The 15,864-nt window shown below is 39.0% G+C and overlaps 1 protein-coding gene across 2 annotated transcripts in view; it reads right to left on the bottom strand.

Annotated features, from left to right (window-relative positions):
- The window catches only part of EPHA3 (EPH receptor A3), a 176,064-nt gene that overhangs the window by 36,548 nt on the left and 123,652 nt on the right, over positions 1–15,864 (bottom strand). The window contains exons 6-9 of one of the 2 annotated variants that reach the window (XM_064728076.1): positions 12,119–12,243; positions 5,135–5,297; positions 3,589–3,691; positions 3,070–3,137 (exon numbers count right to left, since the gene is read on the bottom strand). In XM_064728076.1, the coding sequence (XP_064584146.1) occupies positions 3,070–3,137; positions 3,589–3,691; positions 5,135–5,297; positions 12,119–12,243 (459 nt within the window). The remainder of the gene's footprint in view (positions 1–3,069; positions 3,138–3,588; positions 3,692–5,134; positions 5,298–12,118; positions 12,244–15,864) is intronic. The other variant, XM_064728084.1, reaches the window with a different exon arrangement.

The raw sequence follows: 15,864 nt of genomic DNA, 5'->3' as shown, positions 1-15,864 counted from the left end.
TTATTTTGGGCATCTCTAGAGTTTCTTGGCTAGGGATTGCTGGAAGAGATCATTGTCAACCTTTGCCTCCAACAAAAATGCTGAAAGCAAAGCACAGCCTCATTCCCCCTGCCCAGCTCAAAGCCTTGCTTGTGTTTGCACCCAGTCCCTTCTGTGCCTGCCTCTCTTGTACTCTTTTTACAACAGGAATATGTTTTATTAACAAAAAGTGAAATACCCAGCTTGAAGTTTTCTGCTTCTGACACAAACCCTACATTCCCAGACATGTATTCCAGCTTTCCCTAACTGTACCAGTAGGTCTTGTAAAAGATATTAACTCCTTCAACAAACACTGCTCTGACCCACTCAGTAATATCCTTTCCAGCTTAGCATTATTATACTGCAGCAACTTTTTCACTGCTAAAATAGTTAAACCTTTTTTTGCTGGGGTTGCAAAGATGTGGGAAAAAAATCTTTGCACAGTGAGAGCACAGAATTGTTTTATCAAACAATGCAAAGTGTATGAATAAAAAGAAGAAAACCCTCAATTTTATGAGGATTTATTGGTCTCAGAATATAATCATACCAGTTATGACAACTGGGTAACACAGCAACAAACAAAAAAATGATAAAACTGAATTCCCAAGCTAATTGTCTTGAAAACAAAGCAAAACAAGAGCCATGCTCCCAACACAAGGGCTGTGTGTGCCCAGCCTTAAAAGCCAACTCTGTTTCCTTCAAGAGCCTGATGATTACAGAATTACCTGCAAGTAAAACAAAAAGTAATTGGCTGTATATTGCTGTTGGTTAAAAATCTTGTAAATGCTCCTTCCCGTCCATGCTGAATGTACATTACAGGCCCCCTCACATCCCCAATAAAAATAACAATTAAAAGCTTCTGCACTGTGGGGTTTTTGGCTTGGGATTTTTAATGCTGACCCCAGAGGTTCCCAAGATCAGGTGATGGTGGCTGCAAGGAGAATAATCCCTTCACACCAATAATTAAGGGCAGCCTGTGCAGTAACTGGGTTCTGTCATGAAATACAGATAATAAACACGTGCACATGTGTTAAGCTGCACTACTTTACAGCTCATTCTGTGCAAACATAATAATTTACATTTTCATTTTAACGGCACAAATTGCCCTAAAGGTAGCAAAAAAATAAAAAGGCCCAGCCAGAGGAGGCAAAGGGAGAGGATCTGAGGAGGTGAAACATTTTTGTTCCTTTGAAGTAATATTATAGGATTTGTAATAAGGCTGCAGGGAATAGCTCATGGCTGGAGCCTTTTTAAAAGTAATTCAGAGTAAACTGACTGAAATAAACCAGCTGCTGTGTATTAGATGCTGAAAGTTTACGACAGCCATGGAAGTTACTTTGTCCTTTTTCAGTTCATGGGAGCAATTTTCTTACTTTTTGGGAATGACTGTAATTTGGTAGATTGAAAATTTCAACAGCCACACAGGTACATACTTCCAAATTGTAACAGATAAATATCTGCAAAATCCATAATAAATAATTTTCAAGAACTTCTAACAGACATACCAGACTCATGATTGGCTCTGGTCTTATTGCATAGTGAATCAGCATGGCACTACTCAGAAAACAGTACATAAATATCTAAAGCCAAATTAAAAGCAATTTAATCCACAGGAATTTAACAGCACTGCCATGTTTAAGAATAGTGATTGCAACTTTCCATTGTGTGGGAGTAAGGAGAGCAAATTCTGACCTGTTATTTGTCTGTGACACTTATTTTACTGGCTGCTTTTATTTTATAACCTCATTAAATTTGGATGATGAAGCATTAATTCTATGGGCCACATGTAACCTTAGAGATTTTTTTGAGAATAGTTGGTTAGCAGTTGTTGGGCTGCAGCTTGTGTATCCCCTGACAGTGCTGGGGAAGGAGACAGAAATTGTGGATATTCCTGCTCTTGGCTCTCTGGAGATAAGGAGAGGCAGGAAACTTTAAAGAACAATAATTTGAACAGTCAGAGAACAGTCATCCCATTGTCAGGAGGCTTGGGAAGCAGCTCTAATTTCCACCTACTGCAGGTAAATCCCTCATTAAAATGTTAATTCACTTATATTTGGGGAGGGGGCACCTGATTATGGTACCAGCAGCTCTTTTCTTGCAAACAGCAGAGTGCCAACATTGTGTGCAAAAAACCCCACAGATATTAATGTCACAACATGCTAAACAACAGAAATACATGGCTCAGCCATGGTTTACAGGGTGTAGCAGGACACTCATCTGGAGCTGAAACAGTTTCAAAGATGAACTACTGCTTCTTATTAAACAAAGCCTCATTAGATATCAAGAATTATGTAGGTGAAAAAAAAATATTTTCTTGTCTTGGTGTCTATTAGGGGCCTTATCTTTGCCTGTAAGGATTTAAAAATCCAAAGTACAGTGATTAAATGAAAAACCAACCAAGTAATCCTCCCATTCCTGATCGGGAATTAGGCTATCACCTTCTTTTCCCCTCAGCTTCTCCTGCTCCAAAACTATTTTTTTTCCTGTTTAAAGGGTGTATGGATGGAGCTTTGCCTGTGAAACAACCTTTAGGATTCACAGCTCTGCTATGGAAAAGTGTAACAAAATTACGCACATTGCAAAGGGGAACCAGAATCAGATTATTACAATTGTTTGTAGGTGAACTTTTTCAAGCAAGCAATTTTCACAGCAGCTTTGGTGTTCATCAAGATGGGTATAATTTATTTATATTTTGCTTTGGGAAAGGAAAATATATTTCTTAGACTTTATATAATGAGGAAGATGCAGTTGTACTCTGGATTTCAGTGCTGCACAGCAGGATAAATATTACAATTCCAAACACATGCATTGTTTGAACATAGACAGGGATGTTTTGCTCATTACTAACCCGAACACAGATTAAAGAAGTTGAAACAAAGAATAATTGTTTGGGGAAAATCCCCTTACCCACAAGAGAAGGGATAATTCTCTTCCTAATTTCACCTTGGTTTAAGTGAGGTATAGCTCTTTTTTTTTTTAATTGAAAAATATCAGTTTCCTAGGGGAGGAATTCAACAGATCTGGAAGCATTAAAAGGCTTCAGTAACTTACAGTGGCCATTCCCAAAATGCAGCCTTTTCTCATCAGTGCCATGTTTAGACTTTTTGTATCCACAGAATCTACAAGCAAAGAGAAAAAAAAAATTAATACAGAGAATTTTATGTGTTAACTGCAGGTGGAAACAGAATTGTGCAGTTTTCCCTGCACAATTAAAAGCCTGTTTGAAAGTTTAATGATATTTACATTCTCTGTGCCCTATAGAGGCATGTGATGTTCTCAGGGAATTTGAGGAAATTGGCTAATGAGAGGATTTGTTGATTTTTGACCCCTACAGTTTAATTTTACAATTGCCTGAGAATGTGTTTATAGCATTTTTTAACAACTGCTGCATGATTTGGGCTGCTAACGTGAGCGGGCTCATTACTGACTGTGAGCAGCGCTTGGAGCTCCTGGGCAGCAGACAAAGGATTAAAAAACAGCCACACCATGACACCCCATGTGCCACTGTCACCAGGGCCCCCCTGGGATGTGGCAACAGGAGAAAATGTGCAAATCAGACCCCAGACTCACCTCCCAATCAGGACATACACCACCACGGTGAGGAGGATGATGGCCACTGCTGCTGAAATGGCAATCAGCACCACCTGGCTGTTCTCACTGGAGATGGAGAAGGCTGCAAAGGCAACACAAAAACATGTAAATAACCTCACACACACACCTCATTGGTGACATCAGAATTTACATGCACACAGGGGACAGACATCATTATATAGCATTTGGTCTCCTGGCAGATATTGAATCCAGGACATAATTTTTCATCAAAAAAATAAGTGCAAGAGAAGAAAACTTAAGACTCCACCCATCTTTGCCTATTTACCAAAGCTGTTTCTGCTACTCTCAGTCGGTACTTTTGCTAATTGTAGCAACTGTTGACAAACTGATGCTAATATAAAAACATATACATAAATACAAAGATTCACGTCATGTATGCCATACATACTTTATGTCGTGCTCAGTAAGGAACACTTCCTTGGCAAGAAATCCCACAATCATCACCTTCACTTTCCCTTCTGTATGATGGTCAGTGTTTTTAGGAGCTAAGTTTCCCAGTAAAGCCTGACAATATCCACATGAAGGTTGTGGAAAGCCAGGGCATGCAGGCACAGATGTCTACAGGGAAAACAGGGGAATTTTCTGCCTTATTTTGGGTATCTCCCGGTGGTGCCTGAGCATGGAACTTTACAAAATGAACTGTTACAAAATCATAGGATGGCTTTAGACCTTTGGTGTGAGAACCAGCGTCCAGCTACCATTTCTGACCTAGACAGGTTAGAGAGCCTCTGTTTAGGGTCATAGCATTCCCACAGCTGCACCTATTTATGATAACTGGGTAACACAGCAACAAACTCATGCCATTTGTTGGTCATCTGTGTAATTTGTATGCTTCTTATTGAGATGTGCACCCCTGTCTCCTTCCACATTTCTATTTTTTCAATTTCCCCTTCTTTTGGTAGCATTACTTTGCAGAGAAAACTCATTAACCTCTAAACTGTTAGGCTTTTAATCTCTGCAACTAATTTTCCCTCCCTATTGCAATTGTCCTAACTTGGGTTCTAGTTTCAACCAGAACACCAAAGCTGCAAATCACTATAACAGCAATTTTTAACTCTTTTTTTCTAAACATGAAGCTTGTTTGCCTTTCAGAATAAGAACTGGGGTGGAGAAGGAAGAAGTGTGGATGAAATACATAATATATCATAAATATACACAGAATCAGGGTGAAAGATTTGGCTTGACACTACTCTGTTTTTCTATCACACCTCCTCCCTCAGCAAGAGCCACAGTCTAGCAAGGCATCAGTTCTGGCTTGAGGTAGAAGTAGGGTAGGGAATGGAAGAAAACACCACCTGTGATAGTTCTGGGATAGAACTTTCTTTACAGCCTGTTTCAAGTTTAATGATAAAACATAAAGTTATCCAGCAGTGCTACCAAGAAAGACACATCATAAATAGTTATGAGACACATTTCCTCAGCTAGAGCAGGAGTGAAAGCAGCCATTGAGATCAGTCAGGAACTGGGCAGGATGTCAGCAAAAACCTTTTGAACAGATACATACAGTCTGGGCTGGTCTCAAACTCAAACTTGCGGCTGCTGGTGCCGTATCCAGCTGCGGTCCTGGCTCGGATTTGGAAGACATAGGTGGTGTCAGGCTTGAGGCCACTGATGGTCACGTTGGTGCCCCTGGCTCTCAGAATTGTATAGCTTGTCTCTTGTTCCTGCTTTTGAAAAAAGACATCAGATTAAAACCACACCCTAAAAAAAAAAAAAAAAAAAAAAGAGGTGGTTGGTTGTAAATTACTATAAACGTCCTGGAGACCACTGGTGTATTCTTGAATATTTTCACCTAACAAACACTTGTGCAAACATTCATTTTCAATCATCTTTTAACAAGATACCTTAAATCATCAGATTTGCCATGGTATTGTGCAGTAAATTGAACACTAGACATGCTGAATTTATGACATTTTACTAAATGGTTTTGCATCATTTTGTCAGTGGTCTGTAATACAACAAGAAAATTATTAAAAGATTATTAAAAAAAACCATAAATCAGATTTGCCTAGTGCACTGAACTGGAAGTTGTAACAGGACAACTTAGACATTTTAGGGCCCTGCAGAGCTGTTGCAGGATGCAGTTTTTACTGCCTCACATTTTACAAGACAGTGGTTACCTCTATAACAGTCAGAAGGGAAACCCCACTCAGGCTCCTCAGCTCAGCAAAAAGGCAGATTTAGCTGGTTTTCTATTATGCTATAAAAACTATGAGATAGTTGTGTCCATCCTCATTTGGACAAAACCACACTGAACTCAGTCCTGGACTATGTTCATAAACCCTTCTCTGCTTAAGAGTCACCTATGTCTGACATAATGTTCTTTATACAAAATAAGAGGAGGACTGGTTTGTAATTTGGTAAGTTTGGATACACTTCACACTGTGTAAAAAGCTAATCCTAATAAAAGTATGTCTCTGTCTCACTGTAAGCACATAATCTTAACATCTAAGCATGCATATGGGGCCTGAGGTACTGCTTATTTTACTAAAGCCATCTTGTACCAAAAGAGCATTTTTGGCTTCCTAAATATGGCAGCTGGAACTGTCTCAGGAAAAAAAAAATGCTCTTGGCCAGCAGCCACACATATGGGAAACTGTGAGAATCTCAATTGTTTAGGTTCCCCAGCATGAACTTTTTTTATTCTGGAGGTGGTGGGGATTTCATGCGATGTCCTTTTGCTTTGAGCCCCGTGCAGAACACTGCGGCCATTGAATGCGGCCGGGCTGAGAGCGGCAGCCCAGCGCGGGCACGCCGGGTGCAGAGCATCTCACCCAACCCTCACCGTGTCCATGGCATTGCATTAGCTGCTCAGGGGCTGACATTTTCACTCTGACAGCTCTGCAGTGCCAATGCACGAGCTCAGGGGCTGGAAAGCACCCAACACACTCATTGCCATTTCACCTCCAGGTGTAAAGTTCAAGTGACTGGAGTTGTTTTAGTGTGCTTGCTCTGCTGTCTGCAGGAATAGAGTCAGGATATTCTAGGTTAGTAGGTGAACATCAGAAACTGCTCACTTTGGTGCTAAAGAAGACTAAGTGCCCTGTTCCTGGCAGTACTTTGATATACAGAAACAGAAACATTTACACCATGGTTAGGAAAATTGCCAGAATCTCCATGTAGTATTCAACATTATGCCCATGAGAAATCACAATGAAAGGAAAAAAGAAAAAAAAAATTAAGAAAACAGAAAAAACCAGCTAAGTGCCTAAAAGTTACCATCCAGAATCTAAACCTCAGATAGAGTGAGCTGGACCCAGTCTTCAAAGAATGACTATAAAATTGTTGACCATGGCCCATTTTCTTTGCACAGTAAAAATAAAAAGGAAATCAGCATTGGACCTCCTCAGAGTTTCCCAACACTTCTCTAAAAAGTTCTCTGTTCTAAATTCAGGGGAGCAAATTTACATGAAGACACTGTAAAGAGCTAACAGGCTTGTGTGAAATTATTTATTTTTGAACTAACAAAGGCCTAGTATTATAATTTGCAGGCTTTCCTTATCTCATCATTCAGTTGGATGTAGGCAACTATTTTAATTTCAAAGACATAATAATCTTGTCTTTAAAACACAACATCTTTTGTGTATGCTATGACTGGACATTCATTTTGATCTCGCTTCAGGCTGCTTTTATGAAATGCAAACATTTCCTTCTGGTGCAGATACATACGTGCAAGGGAAAACACAGTCATGGCCCTGTCTGTTAATAATCCACATTGGAACTTGGAAAATAAACCTTTAAAACAATGGTATGGAGGATGTCATGGTATCTCAGTTTATGGGAAGCTTTTTACACACATATTTTGTAAGTCATTTTTTATGTTCGTAGTAATCAAATCAGCGCAACACCACATAAAAGCCCAAGTTTATCTTTCCTGGGGATAAAGCAAAACTTCAGAGATACAGCACTAGAGCTCCCATAAGCAGGAGGAATACACAAAAAGGAGACTCAGTCCTTGCCAAGCAGAACTTCAACCAAACACTCTGAGGATAAATTTGAACTTGGATGCACAAAGCAATTTCTTCCTGAATATTTCTGCATAGTTTATCAGACACAACCTTTGCTGGGACGCAAATCCTACTGCTGTTAGGGTCTCATTTGCAAGTGACATTTTATAATTTTATACTTTGTTTTACAGAAATCATATTTTGGAGACATTTTAAATTGATACCAGGAAGGGTGAAAGGTTTGCCCTTTTCCAGATAAGCACAGAAAGTGCTTATATTATAGAAGGAAAAATATTTTTTCCAACAGCTTCACGTGCATTTGAGAGGACAAAACCTGAGTACACATTTCTAGGAGGAGGCCACACTCCTGATACTGCTTCCCTTATTTCCAGAAGTGAGCTCTGCAAGGATATGACATTTCCTAAAAGTCTTGTGGAGTACTCATGGTCTACCTGCACTTAAAGCCAGAATAATTAGAGTTCAAAAGCAACAAAGTGCATTTGAATATAATGCACTTTTTCAGCCTCCAAGTGCAGAGATCTGTATTGGCTGTAACCACTGATCACACAATTCCTGTGATGGCAAAAGCAAATCTATTTTAGTAACCTGAGCCTGCAGCTGAATTTCATTTATTGTTTGCAGAAGACTCCATCTTAATAAAGAGTACGTGATTTAATTGTAAGCCACATATTTAGTTGAAACAATTAATAGTTTATGAGTGGTGTTTAAGAGATGGCTTTCTTCTGCACCTTCACATGACAAGATACTCCTTCAAGAGAACATGATTATGTGAATAAGGACAAGGAGGAAACAAGAATAGGGCTTGTACAAGGGAAAACATGGCTTTGTTATTTATGCAATTTGATGGATGAGACACTTAAAATTCAGCACAGCATTATATGGATGAACTAAACTGAGGTGTCATTTAGTACTATTACCTTAACATAAAATGTTATGCCTTACCATAAAGTAAATGCCTAAAAATTCCATATGGTCTCCCTCTGAGAGATTTTGTTTCTTTTAAATGTTTTGAATAAATATTGACTGGGGCTTCATAATAAAGCTCTAAATTGTATTTTTTTTGCAAAAATACAATTCTATTCCAAATACTGCTGCTGAAAAACTGCCACTCAGTTCATCATGCTATGAAGTGCTCAAAGCCTGGTTGGAAGCTTTGGACAACCTGGGATAGTGGAAATTACCCCTGCCTATAGCACAGGGTCATGGATGATCTTATGAAGTTCCTTTCCAACCTAGGCCATTCTGATTAATTCCAAGGAGTTGAAATAGTTTCCTAAAGCTGTAGCTACTAATTTCTTGAGACACATATAAAGCTCTGCTGTTTCAGCTACACAAAGGCAATAACTGATGAAAAAACCCCAAATGAGCAGGGTAATTAACTGCCCTTGAGAAACTGAATATATTTCACATATTTTATGACAATAATCCATGAGAAAAAAACTACAAGATATTATAATTTATATACATGACATTGTATTTTTTATTCCGAACCTCTTGTAATATCCTAAATCCTTAAGACCAGCTTAGCAACATAATGCCATGAACAAGATGTATGACAGAATTGGGCTGACCTGCATTGCTCTATTAATGCTGTTTTTTAATTTCTAAGAGATGACAAAAGACATATCAAGTGAAAACAAGCAGGATGAAAAAGGATGGCTCAACACAAACCATTTACCAGCAATCAGGTATGAGTTGTCAGGAGAAATATCCAGATTTGCTAACTCTGAAGGGTTTATTTCCATTTAACAGCAGCGGATTTTCTGATGAGCACAACCGAGATGATTTCTGAAGCAGAAAAATCAAATGGACTGGACCAGTTTGAAAAGAAACCTCTCCTCTCAAAAGAGGAGGGAAGGAAGTACGCTCAGAGACCCCAGACTGAAAAGCAGCATCTTTCAAAGGCGTTTAGTGGAGGAATGAAGAGTAACAATTCTGCATGAGCTGCTCTGGCCTCAAGTAAGTTTATCAGAGAATTAGTTTTGAACCTATTTGCAAAGCTTAAAAATACATAGATTCAAGTCTCCTGACAACAGATTTGCTTTTTACTTTTTTTTTTCCCCCCTCATAAACCCTGAGGAATAGGCTTCTGACTCCCCAAGGGCCTGCAGAACACACATTAAAAACGCTGGTGCCAGAAAGGTTGGCTTTTTAAAAGCCTTTTGCTCTAAATGGTCTGGCTCCCATTGTCAAGCACTTTTCTCCCTGGTTTAAGAAAACTGTCTGGTGCATATGAACTCTTGATCACAGACTTCAAAGGGGAGAAACACATGTGCAAGATCAGCCCCCTAAGACTGGTGGGCTGTCTTATAAAGCTGTCTTCTGACAACCAAGTGCTCCCTGAGAGTGGATACACCCGGTGGGAATAGGAGCTGTGTGCTCTGTCTGTGCATAAAACAGCACTGCATGGCAATTTTCTTGAACAGAAAACCCCAATTTCGGTGCAGAAAGATGATCAAAACATCCCAAACCAACGCAAATTAAACTTATAGGTGCCTTAATTAAAATTAACTGAATGTGCACAGCAGGGGGAAAACTCTCTCCCTTTGGGGCAGTAAAACCCAAGAGATCACCTGTGCTGTTTTTGGCTGGGGTGGAATTAATTTTCTTCACAATATCCAGCTGTAGCTTTGGGAATTGCACTGAAAACAGACAGGTTTGATAATAAAGAGATATTTTTGTTATTGCTGAGCAGTGGTTGCAGTGTCAAGGCCTCTTACACCTTTCCAAAGAGGAGGCTGGGGGTGGGCAAGGATCTGGGAGGTGACAGAGCCAGGACAGCTGATCCCAGCTGAGCACATGGATATCCCATCCCAGATGGCACCATGCTCAGCCTGTAAGGCTGGGATAGAAGAAGGAAGAGGAGGATATTTGGAGTGTTGGCATTTGTCTTCCCAAGCCCTGCTTTCCTTGGGATGACTGAAATTGATCTTGTCCCAATTGAAATTAAAAAAAGAAAACAATGTGGAAGCCCACAGATGCTGCTCCCCTAAGTGAGACTGAGCTGAAATGTTTTGGATGATTTTTTTTCCCCCATTATCACCAGCATGTGCTATGTTTAGATTTTTACCAAAGCCTTTGAAGGTTCAAGTGCTCAGCAAAAAAACTCCTCCCAAAATCAGATTACATAAATTTGGGAGAAATCTTTCAAGCATCCAGCCTTCTGATCCTCTTTCTTCATCTGAAGATCAGGCATGAGCTACCAACTCTGTCCCCCTCCAAACCTTCATGAAAAAAAAATTTCTAAAGATTAACTGAATACTCATGGAGTATTTTTAAAAGCATTTTTTAGAGGATATTATCACTACATCTTCACTGGTATAAAGCCTGATTATTAGATATGAAGACTGTTAGCTAATGCTCAATTAGCTAACCAGAAATCTGGCATTTTTTTCAATTTGTTAATTCCAGGAGCAATATATAAAACAGAGCTATCATTAGATCTATAAAAAATTGGCTAAACCACACTCCTCAATCTCCATGGCAATTTATGATATTTTCAATTCTACCAGTAAGATCTGCTAAAAACATACTATTACAAAGAATTTTTTGTAAGTATAGATGTCTACAGGATGTCTAAATGAACAGTTGTAAATAAAAGAAAATGTCAATAAAAAGCAGAAGGTAGATTTTCTTTCATTTGTAGTCATTTGCTTGCAATTTATGAATAACTCAGTTATTCATAGAAACAACTTCCACAGTGCAACCAGCCCAGTAGGCCAGCCAACATTTTCCAAATAATTTTCATGTAAAAGATGCTCATGCGGCACGGAAGTGCCACCAGCATGTGAGGAAATGTATGGGCACTGACAGCATGATAGAACAGCATAATAAGGAAATTTTAGTTGAGAAAATAAGAAAATAAAGGAACTATATACTGACTGCATTACTTTGTTTTTGTTTTATGTGCTTGGGGATTCCCTATGAGGGAGCTGGGGGTGCTCAGCCTGGAGAAAAGGAGACTCAGAGGTGACCTTATCACTCTCGGCAGCTCCTGAAAGGTGCCTGTGCTCAGCTGGGGCTGGGCTCTGTCTGCAGCAGCACTGACACAGCCAGAGCACACAGCCTGAGCTGCACCAAGGGAAATACAGGCTGGATATTAGTGAAAAGTTTTTTACAGAAAGAGTGATAAAATTCTGCAATGTTCTGCCCGGGGAGGTGGTGGAGTCACCATCCCTGGGTGTGTTTAACAAAGCCTGGATGTGGCACTGGGGGCCAGGGTTTAGTTGAGGGTTTGGGGCTGGGCTGGACTCCATGGTCTTGAAGAGATCAAGAGTCAAGGATCAAGAGATCTTGAAGGTCTCTTTTAACCTAGTCATTCTGTGAACTTGGTAGACAACACATTGATTTCACTTGGTATTTCCAGATGTTCTCATCACCAAAAACCGAGCAGTTCCAACACTCAGTGCTGTTGAGGGAGGCTGTACAAATCTGAGTGTTTCTGAACCCTTAACACAGGCAAGATGCAATGATTTCATCCCAGCAGTGCTGAGCAAACCCCTCCCCTTTGACCTTCCCACCTTTTCATAGTATTTGACCTCGTAGTCCAAGATGATCCCGTTGGGATGCTCGGGCTCCTGCCAGGAGAGGGACACGCTGTTCCTGGATGTCCTGTCCTTCCTTATGACTGTGATGGGGGATGGAGCTGCAGAGGGGGCAGGGGGAGAGGGGAGGGAGAGAAGCAAACTGAGTTTATCTGTGTTCCAGCTCTTGGCAAAGAGTGAGGTTTTCATTTAATCCAGCAAAGGTCTGGCCCCTCACCGACAGCAGCAGCTGGATTGCAGCCGTGGTACTCCTGCCTTGGAGCACCCTGGCCTCATGGAAAACCAGCTGAGATTTTCTCCTCCACTGGAGGAGGACTGGCAGCAAGGCAGCAGATGGTTTTGATCTGCTACTACAGTGTTAGCAATGAAATATATTCAGTGGGAAATACAGAGCAAAATAGCAGCAGTACCTGTTTGTTATAATGCTGAGGTATTATCATTACCAGACTCTGCAGAACTCTGACTTTAGACTTTCCTAACATTTTGATAAGAAGGTCTAAAAGGGGGCTGGGATGCATTAAAGTACAAGGAGCTCCTGGTACTCATGGCTGGGAATAACCATCAGCACAATTCAGCCTCTTTGGCATCGTTATTTGGTTAAGTTCTCCAGATGAAAATTGCTCCCATACACACTTCACTTTTCACCACATTTCTTTGAAAATGAAAATGAATAAAAAGGGAAAATCTAAACTGCAAAATAACATAATTTTTTTATGTGCATTGATCAGGGTTAGGCATGACAACTGATTGCATACCATAGGTTCACACACCACCCACAACGTGGAAACAGTATCAAGGTTAAACACACACATAAAAAATAATAATTACTTAAGATTCTTGAACATTGGTTCAATTTTAGACCACCCAGATCCATAAGTTGTTCCAAGACCCGGTCTGGGTTTCCTGGACTCAATGAAAGCTGTGCAATTTTTAAAAATTATTTTGTTTTGTTTCTTTTGGGTTGACTTCCCACTCCAAATGCTTCTCTTCCATGGCTTTGGCTAAAATTCATCAGATTGTATTTTACAGATCACACACTGGAGGTTGTAACTGTCATTTCAAAAAAAAATCTTTCACTAATAAACAGCCTTTTATCTTAACATGTAAATAAAATCTGTTTATAAGTTCAACATTTGCTATCCTAATAAAAAGGCTCTAGAGCTGATCTCAACAATTTAGTATCAGCTGAATCCTCTGAAGCTTTTATTGTTCATATAAAACTAGCTGCACTTTATAGGCATTACATATTTGCATGCTTCAGCCAATGCACTTTCTAAGTGGGTTTTCATTTTTGCAAAAGAACTTTTCAATAGTCAGGAGAAAAAAAATTAAAAAGAGAAGAAAATTAAAGAGAAAGAAAAGTTTTAGTTAAAATAAAATTTTGACAATTCATTCTGCTTTTGATTTTGCTGAACTTCCAGCAAAATATACTTTCTAGTCCTGAGTCATAATCAAAGTATTGAAATCCTCCTTTAACAGAGTGGAGGATCCACTTTTTCATATTCATTCCAGGCTGAACATGTTCTCTGAACAGCATTTTCACATTTCACACAGTTCACAAAGTTTTAAAAAGTGGCAATTTTTTTTTTTTTTTCTTCCAGCAGGAGGAATTTATCCTGAATTTAAATTCCTAAAATCAATTTGGGAGAAGCAGACACGATTTGTGTGCAACAAACATCCTTCAGCAATTCCACTTGAATCCTGCAAACCAGTGCCAGAGCCAAAACACAAAGTGCTTAGCAGGCTACTTGCTGCTTTTATGCTCTCCTAAGTCATTTTTATGTCTTCTTTTTAAGTCAAGCTATTTATCCCTATTTTTTCTTTTTTTTTTTTTTTTGGTGGATAGATTATCAAGCCCAGTACCCAGCTGGTAACACTTCCCATTAAGGTAAAATTAATACTGATTTTATGAATAATTAATATGTGATTAACAGAAATGGCTTTTCCCCTAATATATTATGGTAATTTTGCTCTAAAAGATTCTCAGGGCAGGATGAAACAATGTTGCATGCAGCAATACAGACCAACTTTTAAAAACAAGCTTTCTCCTAACACAGTATTAATTATTTTGAGCTCATTTGCACACCACTCTGCAGATGCTACCAGAAACTTATCTCACAGCAGTTTATTAGAAAACATCTGCTCTGCAGTTATCAATAACATTATAAAACATTCATATACCTTCCCTAATCCCTAGGGTTCCCAAAGCTGCTCAGAAATGAGACATTCAGAATCCCACTGCATGGGCTCAGCGAGGGGAGATAAATAATCAAGGGAACATCATGTTTCAACCACCTTTAATCTCACACCAAGGTGAGACAAAATGGAAAACATTCCCAGCACAAAACCTTTCTTTGCAGGTTAGTGACAAGCTGGACTGTCACAGTTTTACATTTTAATGCATTCTTTTGGATTTTTTTTTGTATACCTGTTAGATAGGTGGGTTTAAAAAGTGCTAGAAGGCTTGAACCCAATTAAAGAAAATATCTTGTTCAGATAACTTCTAACTTTATGCTTAAATCTACTACAATTAATGAATTTAAGATACAGTAAGAGTTAAGGTAAACTGAATATAGCCCCAATCCAGGGCTGGGCTATAATTTGGAGAAATAACCTGACATTTGAACCATTTAATTAATTTCTTGTTGTACAAATGCTCAGAATAGAATGTAAAACTTAATAAGCTCTGTTCTAAATACTGTCTAAACAGAAGTCAGCCTTAATTTCCATTTTGTAACATCAGAGCAGCTCAGTTACTGTATTTCACTATTTCATTGGAAGTGTCTGAAAATGCAACTAAGAGAAAAATCAAAGTAAAGGCAGTTAACATTATAAACCAATAAACAGTGAAGGCATCACCATGTGCAACACTGCTTAGACTTAAGTCTTTCACATGAGGGAGAGAGAATCAAGAGTTCCCTAAAGAGAATTAAATAACCACAACAGGACGAGATGGAATTCAAAATCAGGCTACAAAAAGGAAGAGAAATACATGATATTTAGAACAGCCATTTTTCATTGAATTCTCATTATTTTTCTAACTTAAATTGAAAATTAAAAATTGAAAATTTCTATCGAAAACCTGCAGCTCTCACTGACAAAACAACTGGGTTAGCAAATAATGAGACATTCTTAAGCTTTTTAGGATTAATTGAAATTTTAAAAACTATATGACAGTATCAACAGGAACGCAAATGTTAAATTAGTTCACCATTAAGAAAGCTTGTACCTAAAGGGAAAACTTGCACCTAAAGGTAAAACTTAAGGAGAATATATTTTTGGACTAAGAAAATGTTTCAGTGATTTTTTATTTAATCACATGTCTCATATGCTGCCAGGTATTTACATTTTTAATGATATTTTGATTAATGTATTAGCACTCAACTTCTTCACCTGAATAGGAGCTGGGCTTTTATGAATAACTTTAGGCTTGTGTGGACATATATGAAGAGTTTTAGTCTTAGCAGCCCCATGCAATGCACAGAGAGGCATTTTTACACTTCACATGGTTCGAATTTGTCTGGCACTGCAGCCTAACTGCTCTGAGCACTTAACAGGAACCTTGAAAACTCCCTGGAGCTAAGAGGGGAAATGTACTTTGAGCGCTCGCTGTTGTTAGGTAGCATTTGTGACAACTGGGAATGTGGATGTTGAAAAGGTAACAAACACAATGATTCAGGGAGCTCAGGCTCAAGTGTAAAAACCCCTCACTCCTGACTATT

This window comes from Zonotrichia leucophrys, chromosome 1 (genome assembly GCF_028769735.1).
Source record: "Zonotrichia leucophrys gambelii isolate GWCS_2022_RI chromosome 1, RI_Zleu_2.0, whole genome shotgun sequence".
Taxonomy (NCBI): Eukaryota; Metazoa; Chordata; class Aves; order Passeriformes; family Passerellidae; genus Zonotrichia; species Zonotrichia leucophrys.
The sequence above is the reverse complement of the archived record's forward strand: the minus strand, read 5'-3'. Positions and strand labels throughout refer to the sequence as shown.